Raw genomic sequence first — 14,347 nt, 5'->3', positions numbered from 1 at the left:
TAGCAGTTTTGTAGTTTTAGCTTTTAGGTCTGTGATGCATTTTGAGTTAATTTTTGTGTATGGTGTAAGAAAGTGGTCCAACCTTATTTTTTTGCATGTGGATATCCAGTTATCCCAGCACCATTTATTGAAAAGACTGTTTTTCCCCACTGTATTGTTTTGTCAAAAATCAAATGACCATATACATAAGTATTTATTTCTGGACTCTCAGTTCTATTCCATTGACCTATATATCTATCCTTATGGCAGTATCACCTTGTATTGGTTATTGTAGCTGTGTAGTAAGTTTTAAATTTGAGAAACGTGAGTTCTACAACTTTGTTCTTACTTTGAAGATTCTTTTATTTATTTTGTGTTCATTTCAATATGAATTTTATGATCAGGTTTTCAGTTTCTGCAAAAAAGCAAGCTGAGATTTTTTAGGGATCATGTTGAATCTGTAGGTCAATTTGGGGAGTATTGCGGTTTTCACAGTATTAAGTCTTCCAATCTATGAACCTGAGATGTCTTTCCGTCTGTTTAGATCTTTACTTTTTTTTAACGATGTTTCCTAGTGTTAGGTCTATGAGTCTTGGACTTCTTTTGTTAAATTTATTCCTAAGTATTTTATCCTTTTAGATGGTCTTGGAATGTAATTAATTTTAATTTCATTTTCTTATTTTTCATTGCTAGTGTATAAAAATACAATTACTTTTTATATATTGACCTTGTATCCTGCAACTTTGCTGAACACATTTAGTGGTAATCATGTGTATGTTTGTGTGTGTGTGTTTGTGTGTGTATTCCTTAGGATTTTCTATGTGCAAGATCATGTCATCTGATAATAAAGATCCTTTTCCTTTTTCCAATTTGTATGTCTTTTATTTCTGTTTCTTACATAATTTCCCTTGCAAGAACTTCCACTACAGTGTTAAGTAAAGTTGCAAGCGAGAACATCCTTGTCCTATTACTGATCTTAGGGGCAAAGCATTCAGTCTTTTACCTATATGTGTGATGTTAGCTGTTGGTGTTTCTTTCTTTCTTTTTTTTTTTTAAATTTAATTAATTAATTTATTTTTGTCTGTGTTGGGTCTTTGTTGCTGCTCGTGGGCTTTCTCTAGTTGCGGCGAGCGGGGACTACTCTTCGTTGCGGTATGCAGGCTTCTCATTGCGGTGGCTTCTCTTGTTGCGCAGCACGGGCTCTAGGCACGCAGACTTCAGTAGTTGTGGTACGTGGGCTCAGTAGTTGTGGCTTGCAGGCTCTAAAGCGCAGCCTCAGTAGTTGTGGCACATGGGCTTAGTTGCTCCACGGCATGTGGGATCTTCCCCGGGCAGGGCTCGTACCCATGTCCCCTGCATTGGCAGGCGGATTCTTAACAACTGCGCCACCAGGGAAGCCCCCTGTTGGTGTTTCATAGGTGCCTTTTATCAGGTTGAGGAAGTTCCCTTATATTCCTAGCTTGTCGACTGTTTTATCATGAAAGGGTGCTGGATTTTGTCAAATGCTTCTTTTGCACCATGGGTATGATTATGTGGTTTTTGTCCTTATTCCATCAACATAGTATATCATGTTGATTGATTTTCATATGTCAAAACAATCTTGCGTTCTTGGGTAAATTCCAGTTGGCACTTGGTCATGGTCTTTCATCATTTTTCTTTGTTGCTAGATTTAGTTTGCTAATATTTTGTGGAGGATCTTTGTGTATACATTTGAAAGGGATGTTGACCTGTAGTTTGGGGGTGTTTTTCCTTATGATGTCATTGCCTAGTTTTGGTATCAGAGTTTTGGTATCTGTGATCTCATAGAATGAATTGAGAAGTTCCCTCCTCTCCTATTTTTTGCAAGTTTGTGAAGGATTGGTGCTAATTTTTCTTTAAATGTTTGGTAGAATTCATTAAGGAAGTCATCTGTTCCTGGGCTTTTCTTTGTGGGAAGTTTTTTTTTTTTTTTTTTAATTACTAAATCTCTTCAGTTGTTATAGGTCTGTTCAGATTTTCTATTTCTTCTTGAGTCAGTTTGATAGTTTGTTTTTCTAGGAATTTGTTCATTTTGTCTAAGTTGTTGACAACACTGATTTTGTTGGGGTATGGTTATGCATAGAGTTCTCTTTCTTTTTATCTCTGTAAGTTTGGTGGTGATGCCTCCTCTTTCATTCCTGATTTCAGAATTTAAGTCTTCTCACTTTTTTCTTGGTCAGCCTAGCTAAAGGTTTGTCAATTTTGTCGTTCTTTTCAAAGAACCAATTTTCGGTTTCATTGTTTTCATTCTGAAATTCAGGCTAACAGAGCATCCTCTATATGAAACATTGCTGGGTGTAGGGTGGCAGAAGAAAAATGGCAAAACATGTGCTGACTCTGTATATTTCTGCCTGAAATCAACATAGATCACTTTCATTCATATTTCACCAGGCAAAAGCAGCATACCCATGTTAGACTTCAGTGGGGTAAGATAATGGAATTCTCTCCAGGGAGGGCCAGTGACTATTAATGAACAATAACATAATCTGACACAGTGCCTTTCTTTAGTGCCTTTAGTTGCTTAGGTTTGGTTATTCCTGCACCCAACTTTATTCTCCAAACTGGTGTCTTAAATGGGGACTAGGAGATATCATAATAGTAACAATAATAGCATCTAATGTTGAGTGATTATCATTTCCCATACATGTGTCCTTTACATGTATTTTTGCATTTAATCCTCACAACAACTCAGTGAGGTAGTGATTATTTTTATCCCCACTTTATAGATGAGGAAACTGAACAATAGAGAGATTAAAGGCAAGTAGCTGAGATTCAAACTTAGGTCACTTTAATTTTAAAACACATGTTTCTACTTTAATATGTGGTTAAGTACATAGATTCTGGTGGTAAACTGACTAGGTTCAAATCCTGGCTTATGCCAGTTACTATTTTTTGGCCTTGGGCAAGTTTTGTGACTTCTCTGTCTGTTTCTCCATCTGTAAAATGGGGATATTAACAGTACCTACCTCATGGGGTTTTTGTAAAGTTTAAATATAGAAATTGATGTATGTGGAGTGCTTGTGTTTAGAACAGGGCTTGGTATAAAAAGGAGTTTGCTATTATTAGTAGTATTAGTATTATTACTACTATCACTATTATCATTATTTAGCAAAGCTTTGGAAAGCTCCACTGGTTATCCTACTTTCTTCCTTCTGTTCCCTGCTTCTTAATCCCCTTTGAGAATTGCCATTCTAGATTTTTGTTCCCACCTTATATTTATCTATTTTTGGACTAACATTTCACCAACATGGAGGGTAACTGTAGGAGTACCATTGTCTTCAACCCAGCTGTATATCTCTGCTTCCCAGAACTTCCCTGCTGGTCACTTTTATATTCATAGTTTATTATTTAAACTCCTACTTTATATTTATGTGGGTGCACAGCAATGATCTGCAATATAGGAATAAACTGCCTAGGGGGAGGCAGTCATTATTACTGGCACTGCTTCTTGCTACATGACTTTGCTGATCATTTCTTCCAGTTAATTCTTTAAAGTTGATGGTTTACTGTGGTTTAATTTTGGATACAACATGCTAAATTTTTTCCCTGCAAAAATCATGACACAACCAAGAAAGCACAGTAGCAAACTGTTCTTAGCATAGATCTGTCTATTGGTCATCAGCCTTTTTAAAACCAGATACTGTTTGAGAAGGGCCTGATTGGCTAGTGGAGTCATAGCAAAGTGTGCACAGTTCTTTTTCATGTGGGCTAAAGAGAACTAAGCAATTCATTCTCAGTTTTAGTGCTTAAAGTGGAATGGAACAGAATGACTTGTAGGCAAGTTGGAATCTGTTTCATTTACCATCCCCCTCAAATTTATATTTTTCTTTTAAGAATTTATTACATAAAGCAGAAGGATAAATGATCCCACTTCCTTATTTGTCCATTTGATACAGTACATAGACTTCAAGTGCTGGTTTTGATTGCGGTCAATTTGAAGTTAGGGTGTTAATCCCCATGAGGATAGTGGGATTTTTTTTTTTTTTTTTTTCCTAATGATTTATGATGTTAATGTGTTTTTTTCTTCTGAAGTAACTTAAAATAATACTTTAAAAGTTTTAGTCTGAAAATTTCTTCTTTTTTTGTCTTTTTTCCCCCCCAGTCTACATTTGAATTTGCCAGTTTAGCCATGTAGATTGAAAAGTGATAATTAAGAGACAGCGATAGGAAAGGTTACAAAATTTGAGAGTCCTTGATTAGGGCACATTTTTATGTAAAGTCAAAGCTAAGATTTTGATTGTTCCCATGTGCTTCAATTATCATCAAACCAATCTTAAATTATCTTATACTTCTGAAGGTTCCAAATAAATTTAGATTTCCAGATATAGCAGATTGGAACATAGTAATGTACCATCTTTTCTGCCTATTGGACTTGTATTGTGGATCTGCTAGGCATCAAGTGCCATATTAAACATGTTCTTGCCACCAGCTTCTACAAAATTATGTCTTTAATCAAGTCATGAATATAAATTTGATCAATGCTATTCTGTATGGATTAGGATCTAAGGATTTATGCATAAAAGTTATTTATATATAAGAAGATATATCCTCACATATGCAGAGTCATGTTGGAGACATCCATGGGTTTCCTCATTTTCACACTTAGATTGCTAGGTTAGGTCAAAGCTAAATTCCAATTCCATATAGTTTTATGGAATAATCAGCCTTCTCTCTTTCCTAATCAGTTTCCAATTATTTAGCCCTTTTCCCCTAAAATCCATGGAGTAGAGTTAAGCACTATCTTCCCTCTAATTTCATAGCTTATTTGAAGGAGCTTTGTAGGGAATGGAGCAAGATGACAGAGTACCAAGCATGAAAAAGACTGGGTTCTTGAATCTTATTTGCCTCCTGCTAAATTATTTGGGGGATGCTGCAGTCATTATTATTCAAGAGTAAAGTGACACTGGAAAACAATGTATTTTTTCAAGGTAATCATTCAGATTTATTTTAAAAAGGAGAGGAGAGTTCTTCTTTGATTTTATAAGAACAAAGGCAACAGTCGGCATTTCTTTGGCTAATTCATGCAATCCTAGAGTAAAATTTAAGCCCAGGTTACTTTGATAGGATTTAAAGGAGTAAAACATACGTGAATACAATGATATTAGATCTGTGTAATTCTGAATAATAAAATAAAGATTAAGATGATAATATTGGTCCCTCAAGTACTGGTATTTAAACTTTAAAAATCAATCAAGAGAGAAGATTAAGTGGTTTTTCTTTGGTACTAAAAATGTAAAGCTAAGACTAAATTGTTCTATTTTCACAGATTTAAGATACAAAGAATGATAAAGACATTAAAATGGCTATTAAATTCTCTTCAGTTTGTAAAGAATTTCCTATGAAGTACACTTAGAAGAAATCCCTGAGTACATTAACTACTCTATTAGTATCTTCCTTCATAAACAAAAAGGAACAATTTAAAGTACTTAGCAAAAGCAGTATCTATGTATAAGACTCCCTCCAGAGTGCTTGTAAATTAGGCCACCAAATATTTAACAGGAGAAACAATACAGTCACAAAATTAAAATATGATATTTGAACACATTAACCATTCAAATCAAAAAACCAATTTCTTATGGTGTCTCTGTTTTGTTTTAGCCACTCGATATTGTTTTTCACTGTTTCCAGCACTTGCTGCCTAGGTTTTTCTCCTGCTCCAGCTTCTGGATATCTTTTGAAAAAGCTCTCCATCTATAAAAGAGAAGGAAATAATTAAGAAAGTAATTTTAAGCCCAATTATTCTTCAAGGATTTTCTTTACACTCTGGATTTATTTTCTTCTTCCCTGGACATTCAGTATCACTGAATAACATTGAGATACATTTTCTGGTGCATGATTTAGATTGAGCCCATCTCTCAGATTAGCAATCATTACCCATGGCTTTTGGACACCTGGCAGCATGTCACGCAAAAAAGGCCCTGATGTATTGGGGAAGGAGAGCAGCACACTGGTGGCTGGCATGCTCTTTCTGCTTCCTCAGGTTTCTCAATTTTTCTGCACATTCCCCAAGGTGTTCCCTGGAAAATCTGGTCTGTGGAATGATGGCTTTGCTTAGCCTTTCATTCCAGGAGTCTGGAGTATTTTAATACGCGTTCAGTTCATTTATTGAGGGCTCATCAAAAAATCTCTGTTAAACTTGCTTCACTTTCCCTCTTCCCTCCAAAACCCTCCCCCAAACTCCACCATAGTAGTATTTGCTATTTATAAAAATAAGAATTATTTTGTTTCTTAATACAGAGGAATGTAACATTTCAGTATCTAATACAGGTACTGAAAATTCATACAATCTCTATTTGTGCAACATTAATGAACATTCCCTACCCCCCTGGGAATTGAGATATTTGAAATCTGAAAGATTTGGGCTTAGTTTTGAAATTCCAAAACTATGAATTCAGAAAGGAATCAAATCTTGACCAGCTTATCCCAGGATTACATTTACCTGGAAAGGGGAGACATATTGTTCATGCTTTGGTAAACCAAATGGTCTCATGGAGCCTTCTAATCCTCCCAAAGCCTCACGTTTCTCAACTTTTAAACTTTATTTCTTGGTTGTTTGAATTTTTTTCAGTTTAGAAAAAACTAGGTGTACATTTAATTATATGTAAGAATTATTTCTTTTTTCTTGTCTTCTGGAATCTGAATAGAGAAAATATCACTTCTCCTTGAAAAAAAATTAATTCTGTTCCTTCCTTGACAAGTATAGAGGAATTTATCTTCATACCTGCCAGAGTTGTAGTTCAGTGTTGAATGGCTCTGCTATAGTGACAATCCGGCCAAGGTTTCTGTTATTGAGTGTATATCTGAAGAGAAATTTAGGGGAGGAAAAGGGTATATAAGAGCCCAGAACTTTAAATATTTTCTCTAAATGCAGACATATCCTTTTTATTTTGGGAGTTTTTTAAAAAGTAATTTTCAAAGTACAGAAAGTACAAAACACAGTAAGTAAACATATTTAATTTAAAATCCATTCAGGAGAAATTCTCAGCAAATTCTACACTTCTTTTTGTAGACATATCCACACCACTTACTCAGAGATGGTAGACTGCTTGTTACATTCCCCAAATCTGTTCTCCTTTTTTCCTGCACACATGAGAACCACAGTCAAATGACATTTCTCAGCCTTCCTCATAGCTAGGTGCAGACAGGTGACCCAGTTCTCATCAGTGGAATATGAACAAAAGTGATATGTTCGGGGCTTCCCTGGTGGCGCAGTAGTTAAGAATCCGCCTGCCAATGCAGGGGACACGGGTACGAGCCCTGGTCCGGGAAGATCCCACATGCTGCAGAGCAACTAAGCCCGTGCGCCACAACTACTGAGCCTGTGCTCTAGAGACCGTGAGCCACAACTACTGAAGCCTGTGTGCCTAGAACCCGTGCTCCGCAACAAGGGAAGCCACCTCAATGAGAAGCCCGCACACCACAACAAAGAGTAGCCCCGCTCGCCACAACGAGAGAAAGCCCACACACAGCAACGAAGACCCAATGCAGCCAAAAATAATAAATAAGTAAATTAATTAATTAAAAAAAAAGTGATATGTTCAACTTCCACCTCCTTGCTTAAGTAAAGGGAAATTGCTTGCCTTGGACTTTTTTTTTTCCCTCCCCTTCTTCCAGACTTCAACCACACAGATAGAATAAGGTCAGACTACCCTAACAACTTGGAATGCTCACTTCAGGAGACCAGCCTGAGTGAGAAATAATTATTTATGTCCTTTAAGCTGCTGCGTTTCTGTGTTTCTGTTACAGCAGAATAGCTCTATCACCTTTGTCCTAACTAATACTCTATGTGTCTTCCTGCAGGTACAGGAATTTGAATATAGGCTATTTATTCTTCTTTCAAAAAGCTTTATTAGCTGCTTGCATATTTGGGGTTATGATCTATATCAGCCTGCTAAGCAAAGACACTTGAAGCTGAGTGCAAAGATAGCACTTTAGAGATAATATTCTATTCCTATCTCTTTTGCATTTTCTCTCTTAAAGAGCAAGAATCAGAAATTTCCTTATAGACCAAAATACAAATCATTGTAATACAGGTAAAAATTTCATCCCAATTAATCACAGTATAAGAAAAATAATCACAAGAATTATGTATAAACCTTGAACTGTTGGAATGTTGGGGAAAGATAAAGGAAAACATATCAATATATAAAGAGGTAAACAAATATTAGGAGAAATTTTACATTTAAAATTTATCACATAAGAGAAACAGAAATCGTGAAATAAAACGTAATAAAGTTTGTCACATACACATTACAAAATTTTATACTAAAGAAAAACTGCCATAAAATTAAAAGTAAAAAGTTATTATTTTGTTTTAAAACGGGCAAATATTTTCACTATAAAAAGAACCCTTACAGATTCGTAATAGGGAGAAATATGCCAACATGAAATTAGTGAAGGAATGAATCAGCAGTTTTCAAAAGAAACGTAAAGAGAAAATGTACTAATGGAGACAGATGAAATGTTCTAATAATTATCCACAGTTTCAGTATACTAGGTCCAGTGTTCACTCTTACCACAGACACCATTGAATTTAAATCCATTATGTCTTTCATCTTTCTTCTCTTGGAAATCTAAGGCAAGCAGTTTCCCTTTACTTAATGTCATCAGCCATTATCCAAAATGTAAGAATCTCAGTCATCTATGATCAACACTGTCCTTATAATGTGTGTAACTCCTTGCCTCTGACTTAGCTGTCTAGAGCTGCCCGACCTCTCAAACCCGCCACCTGGCCCTCTGGAACTGCCCCTTTACAGGGAATACTACTTATTTGGAGAATGTTTATTTTCCCACATCCTCCATAGCACCAGGTCAGAAAGGGAATTGGTGTGGTCATGCTCCCCATTGTGGATTCCAAACCATTATTCCTCCACTCTCTCTTTAAGAACCTCTCTTCCTTCAGGTTATTCCCCTTCATCTCATTTATGATACACTTTGGCACCTGACTCCTATCATCCTTTCTACTTCAGTCCATGATTTCAAGGTCCACATGGATGAAGATATAACAGCTTAGCGCCTTAGTTTCTTGACCTCCTCATTTCCAATGGTATTTTCTCCACTCTACTCCAGCCAATTCCCATCATCATACCTTGTGATTATCCATTGGTACTCTGACTCTAAAATTATTAATTTATGCATGCTCCATGACATAATTTACCATTCACTTTCCACTATGACCATTCTTTGACTTTATCTGGATTTCTGACCCATTGACCTTCCCTACCCCTACTTTCTTCTGGATCATCAGCTCTTCCTTTGCTTTCACTTGTTTCCTTATATAGTTTAGATTCCATGGTCTACCATTTTCAGTAACATTTTTGCCTAAGCCCTAAGCTCCCTTATATTTCAATAATTTGAGTCTGGCAAAACTCCAGCTTTGGGTGAAATTAACTGCTCATTTCCTTTGTTTGTACCACGTGGACACATTCTGTCAAGGCAGGTCACCCAACTTTCCCCATATTGTTTCACTATAAATTCATGGCTGTCAATCTTAAATGGGCCCTTCACATTGACAATCCTGCATTATCCTGGTCAACTCATTCTCTTCCTCTTTGAATTGCCTTTTGCAAATGTTTTCACTCTCTTAAAACCTCCAAACACTCTCCCTCTTCCCTTCCTCCTCAGATGATCCTGTCATCTAATTCACAGAGAAAATACATAGTAACCTCTACATCTTTTAGCTTACAAACATATAAATATACCTGTTTTCCTTCTATCATCTGTGCTTTGGTTCCTATTTCTCCCTCACTTTCTCAAAAACATTAATTTTTAAAAAATCTTTTTCCTGTCTTACATATTAAATCTCTCACTCTTCACTGGATCTGTCTCATCAGCTTTTAAGTATATTAAACATATTAAAATATCTTCCATATAAAAAAAGGGAAAATCCTCTCCCTTGATCTAGCATCGCTCTCTTAATATCTTCTCTCACCTCCCCATTCATAGACAAACTTTTCAAGAGGCTTCTCTACATTTCTTGCTTCCATTGTCTTACTACTGACTGATATATTGGTTTGCTTCCATTTGAGTTTTGCCCCCACCACTCCAGTGAGAAACTCTTTCTGAGTTACCAATAAGTTTAATTAGCATTTTTATTCTTTGATTTATTCAAACCTTAAGCAGCATTTGGCAAGGGACTCTTTAACTTCCTTGAAACAATCTCCGCTTTAACATCTCAAAGGAGACTCAAAAGGCAGATAGATATATATAGATAAATAAAGATATAGATAGATATATCTGAGCTCATGGTTCTTCTGCAAACCTTATCTTTTCTGGAAATCTAGACATTTTATTCTTGTCACCTCACTTGCCTCCCATTTCTAATCTGCCAAATTCTAAATGTTGTTCTTATCTTTTCATCTTCACCATTACATCCATAGTATAGTCTCTCACTATCTTTTCCTGGGACTACTCCAATAGCTTTATAATTGCTTTCCCCAGATTTGCTCTGGCCTGTGCTTTACTTTACCACCAGAGCTAGCTTTTCAAAGTAAAATTGATCATTTTACTTTCTTACTTAAAACCCTGTAGTGACCTTATCATTGCTCTTAGAACAAAAGCCCAAATCTTAATGTGACCCTGAAAAACTTAGCCCTTATCTTTCCTCTTTTCTGATAGTAGGCCTTCAGCCAGGAAAGCTTTGCCTCCTGTTCATATAATTCACTCCTGTCCTTCCTTCAGAATTCAGCTCAATCATCACTCCCTTAGGAAAGCCCTTAACCTGCAACTTCTCTTGACTTGGTCAGTTTCCCCATTACACTCTTTCAGTGTGCCCTGAACCTCTTCTATTTGTAGTTATTACAGTTTTAACTGTACTACATGCATTTGTGTGATTCTTTACTTAATATTGATCTTCATTATTAGACTCTAAGCTCCATGAGAACAGAGAACCAGATCTGTTTCTCCTTGTATACTGTTGTACCTTGAGTACCAAGCACTGTGCCTAGCACATAGTAGATGCTCCACAATATTTACAGGATGAAAGAATTATAATTTAAAATGAGATATCAGTTTTCATGTACTCAATTAGCAAGAATATTTTTAAATGACAGCACTGAGTATTGGCAAGGGTTGGAAAAATAGGCAAAGTTAATAGTAAATTTTGTTGTGGATGACAGTTTTGCAGCATTCATCAGAAACTCTAAAAATGAACACATCCTTTAACACAGCAATATTACTTCTACTGTTATTTTTATCCCAAGGAAATTCTCAAGGATGTTCAAAGAGAACAGAGGTTCAGTTTCAAAGATGTTCATCAATACATCATTTATACAGTGGAAAGTTTGGAACAATTTTATTATCCAACAGATGGAGATTGGCTAAGTAAACTAAGATGTATCTACACATTGAAATATGACTGAGAATTTAAAATAACATCGAAGAAGCATACTTAAAGACATGAAAAGATATCCACAATATAGGATAATGTAAGAAAAAGCAGGTTATAAAACAATGTCTAATATAATTCCATTTCTGTAAATAAATGAACAGCCATAGAAAAATGACTAAAGGAAAAACAGCAGTGTGACAACAGAGGTTATTTTTAGGTGGTGGGATTATGGGTGATTTTTGTATCCTTATTTTTGCTTATCTGCATTTTGTGCAAAACAATACACACCTACTTTATAATAAGAAAATTGAGATTTTAAAAAAGGAAATCACACTAAGTTCCTGTAATGATATTTTACAGATTCAAAGAAAGTCTGTTATTACAGGTAAGAAAACAGTTTTTCCAGTGACTTTCTATAATTTCTATAATATTCCTCTTCTGTTTTGTTCTTTGTGACTAAAAATTGAAGAATATATTTAGAAACTAGCAATGAATAGATTGAATAAAAACTGCAACTACCTGTGTAAGTATCAGAAATATAAAAACAAAATATGTTCATTCCAAGAAACCATCATATGAAGTGTACTATTTAAGGGGAAATATGCTGTATATTAATCATATTGATTACTTTTAAAACTAAAATAAGGATTTAATTATATCTTAAATATTTTGAAAAATAATTATGTAAAAATAATCTTCTTGGATTTAATATTTACGTAAGTACTATTATGTTATCCAGAAGAAATTGTTTTGATGCACTTAAAACTTTTAGTTAAGTGCTTATTAAATTATTTTGTTTATGAGGTACTGTTTAAATGACTTCAGTCATGTCCCATTGACTTAATTTTTCATTCATAGTCATAAATTTAAATCAAACTTCATCACACCACACTATATTGGCATATTGAGTTCATTCAACTTCATAGTTTCATGTAAGAGTTTAGTGGAATAAACAAAAGCAAATAATAATTTCTGAAGTATCTTTGGAACTTTGTGGTTAAGTCTCAAACTGGAAAGCACATTAGTGGTGGGGCCATCAGCTGTCATAAAAATCACATAACAAAAGCTTTATAAAAAAGCAGCTTATTTATTTTAAGATGACAATAAATTGTTCAGAAAGGCAATAAAACCACACATTCTGAAGTCTGGAAAACATTTAAGAGTTTGAAAATATTTGGCTAACGCTTGGCTCATTTCTGTTTAATTTGTCTTATCCAATTTTAATGGGGAAATTATATTTTTTTCAAACTAACCATAATTAATATTGGGCTTTTTCATATCTGACATGTGGATATTATATAATTTTATGTTTTAGGCTATTTGAAATGATATGTCATGAGAATTAGATCATTAGACTATGAAGAAATATTAAAAGCCTTGGGAGAGGGTTTTGGAACTAGCACTGCAAATAGTTCATCAATTTGTGCTTCCTGAAAATTTCAACATTAGGTCTAGTAGATTTATTTTAAGGCCAACTGTTTATGACTTTATGGCAATGTAACACCTGTTCTTTTTCCTATTTCTTAATTCTTAAGAGGTATAACAGTGAACTAATTTTTAAAAATGAAATATGCATTATTTGAAATAACTCACATGACAGCAATTCAAATAAGTCTTGAGAAATATTCTGTTTAATAAACAATAAGGAAGTGCCCACTTTATTATGCAAAACAGAATATTATTTACTTATATTTTCACAATAATTTAATAGTAAGCATTGTTCTTCATCTACATAGGTTTCTTACAGCATGTACCAGAAAAAAAAGTTGCGTAGTCTTTTCGATTAAAACAAAATACACAGTACATGTCATTAGGCATATATCTTTCAAAATGGAAAGTACTACCTTGCATAATATGAACTATTACCTCCAGATAACATGTTCTCAATAGGTAGATTTATTAATTCTGAAACAAATAGTTTATTGAAACAATTATAAACAGATGAACAGAGCATCATATATACACCACACACACACATACACAAGCATGCCAATCAATCTTCATAGAAATGGATGAGCAGTTACATTCAATCGTTGCAAGAACACAAAAGGCAAAAATTTATCACAAGTAAGCAAAAGCAATGTAGGGTATCTTTGTTGAGAGCTAGAGATATAATTTGGATCTCAGAAGGATAAGAAATGTGAATGAACATAATGGCACACTGGTTAATTGTAGGGTAGAAGAGTATAGAAATAAAAGTTATCTTTGCAGTTAGTATTTCTGATAAGGTGGTCATTATGCACTAGGCAGTGCTGAAGGGAAGACAGGAGAGATTAGGAGGAGATGACGAGGCCATTTCTTGGTATGGGGATTACAGATGGTATAGTTCTTTGGTCAGTGTTTACATATTTGTTTGGGACATATAATCTATATTTTATACTCTGTCAAAGAAGTATCTTTTTAATGGAAATAAGCATTAAATTTAGAGGATCAAGACCAAGAGTGGCAACATTTCTTCCATATGAGGCTGAAGAAATAAGAAATTTAAGAAAGCATCTCTTTAGCTCATTTGCTCATCTCTTGTCCTTGCTACTTATTTTAAAACTGCTATTGCCCGGGAAATATAGTTTGCTTTTAAGAAGGGAGGAATTGGGAGATTGGGATTGACATATATACACTATTGATGCTATGTATAAAATAGACAACTAATGAGAACATACTGTATAGCACAGGGAACTCTACTTAATGCACTGTGGTGACCTAAATGGAAAGGAAATCCAAAAAAAGAGGGGATATATGTATATGTATAGCTGATTCACTTTGCTGTACAGTAGAAACTAATACAACATTGTAAAACAACTATACTCCAATAAAAATTAATTTAAAAAAAAAGAAATTTTCAAGATACCTAAAGTTTAATTATGTGGCTAAGGGTGGCAGAAGTTATCCATATGAACTCAGTAAGATGTAGGGCTCTAATGGGAACCCAGGTCCAGGAATTATCATTTCGTTTTCATTAAAAATTAATTGAGAACTAAATATGTGCCTGGCGTTATGCTAGGTGCTAGCACAATAGGCAGA

At 34.7% G+C, this 14,347-nt stretch overlaps 1 protein-coding gene across 1 annotated transcript in view; it reads right to left on the bottom strand.

Moving 5' to 3' along the window:
• Positions 1–4,915: 4,915 nt before the first annotated feature.
• Positions 4,916–14,347, bottom strand: part of ENPEP (glutamyl aminopeptidase) — a 105,049-nt gene continuing 95,617 nt past the window's right edge. Inside the window, exons 19-20 of the mRNA XM_082462775.1 lie at positions 6,719–6,797; positions 4,916–5,688 (exon numbers count right to left, since the gene is read on the bottom strand). Of these exons, the coding sequence (XP_082318901.1) occupies positions 5,542–5,688; positions 6,719–6,797 (226 nt within the window). The 3' untranslated portion in view covers positions 4,916–5,541. The remainder of the gene's footprint in view (positions 5,689–6,718; positions 6,798–14,347) is intronic.

The sequence above is a fragment of the Balaenoptera physalus genome (genome assembly GCF_965194825.1).
Source record: "Balaenoptera physalus genome assembly, chromosome: 5".
Classification (NCBI taxonomy): Eukaryota; Metazoa; Chordata; class Mammalia; order Artiodactyla; family Balaenopteridae; genus Balaenoptera; species Balaenoptera physalus.
Note: the sequence above shows the minus strand (reverse complement) of the source record. Positions and strands in the feature narration are given on the sequence as shown.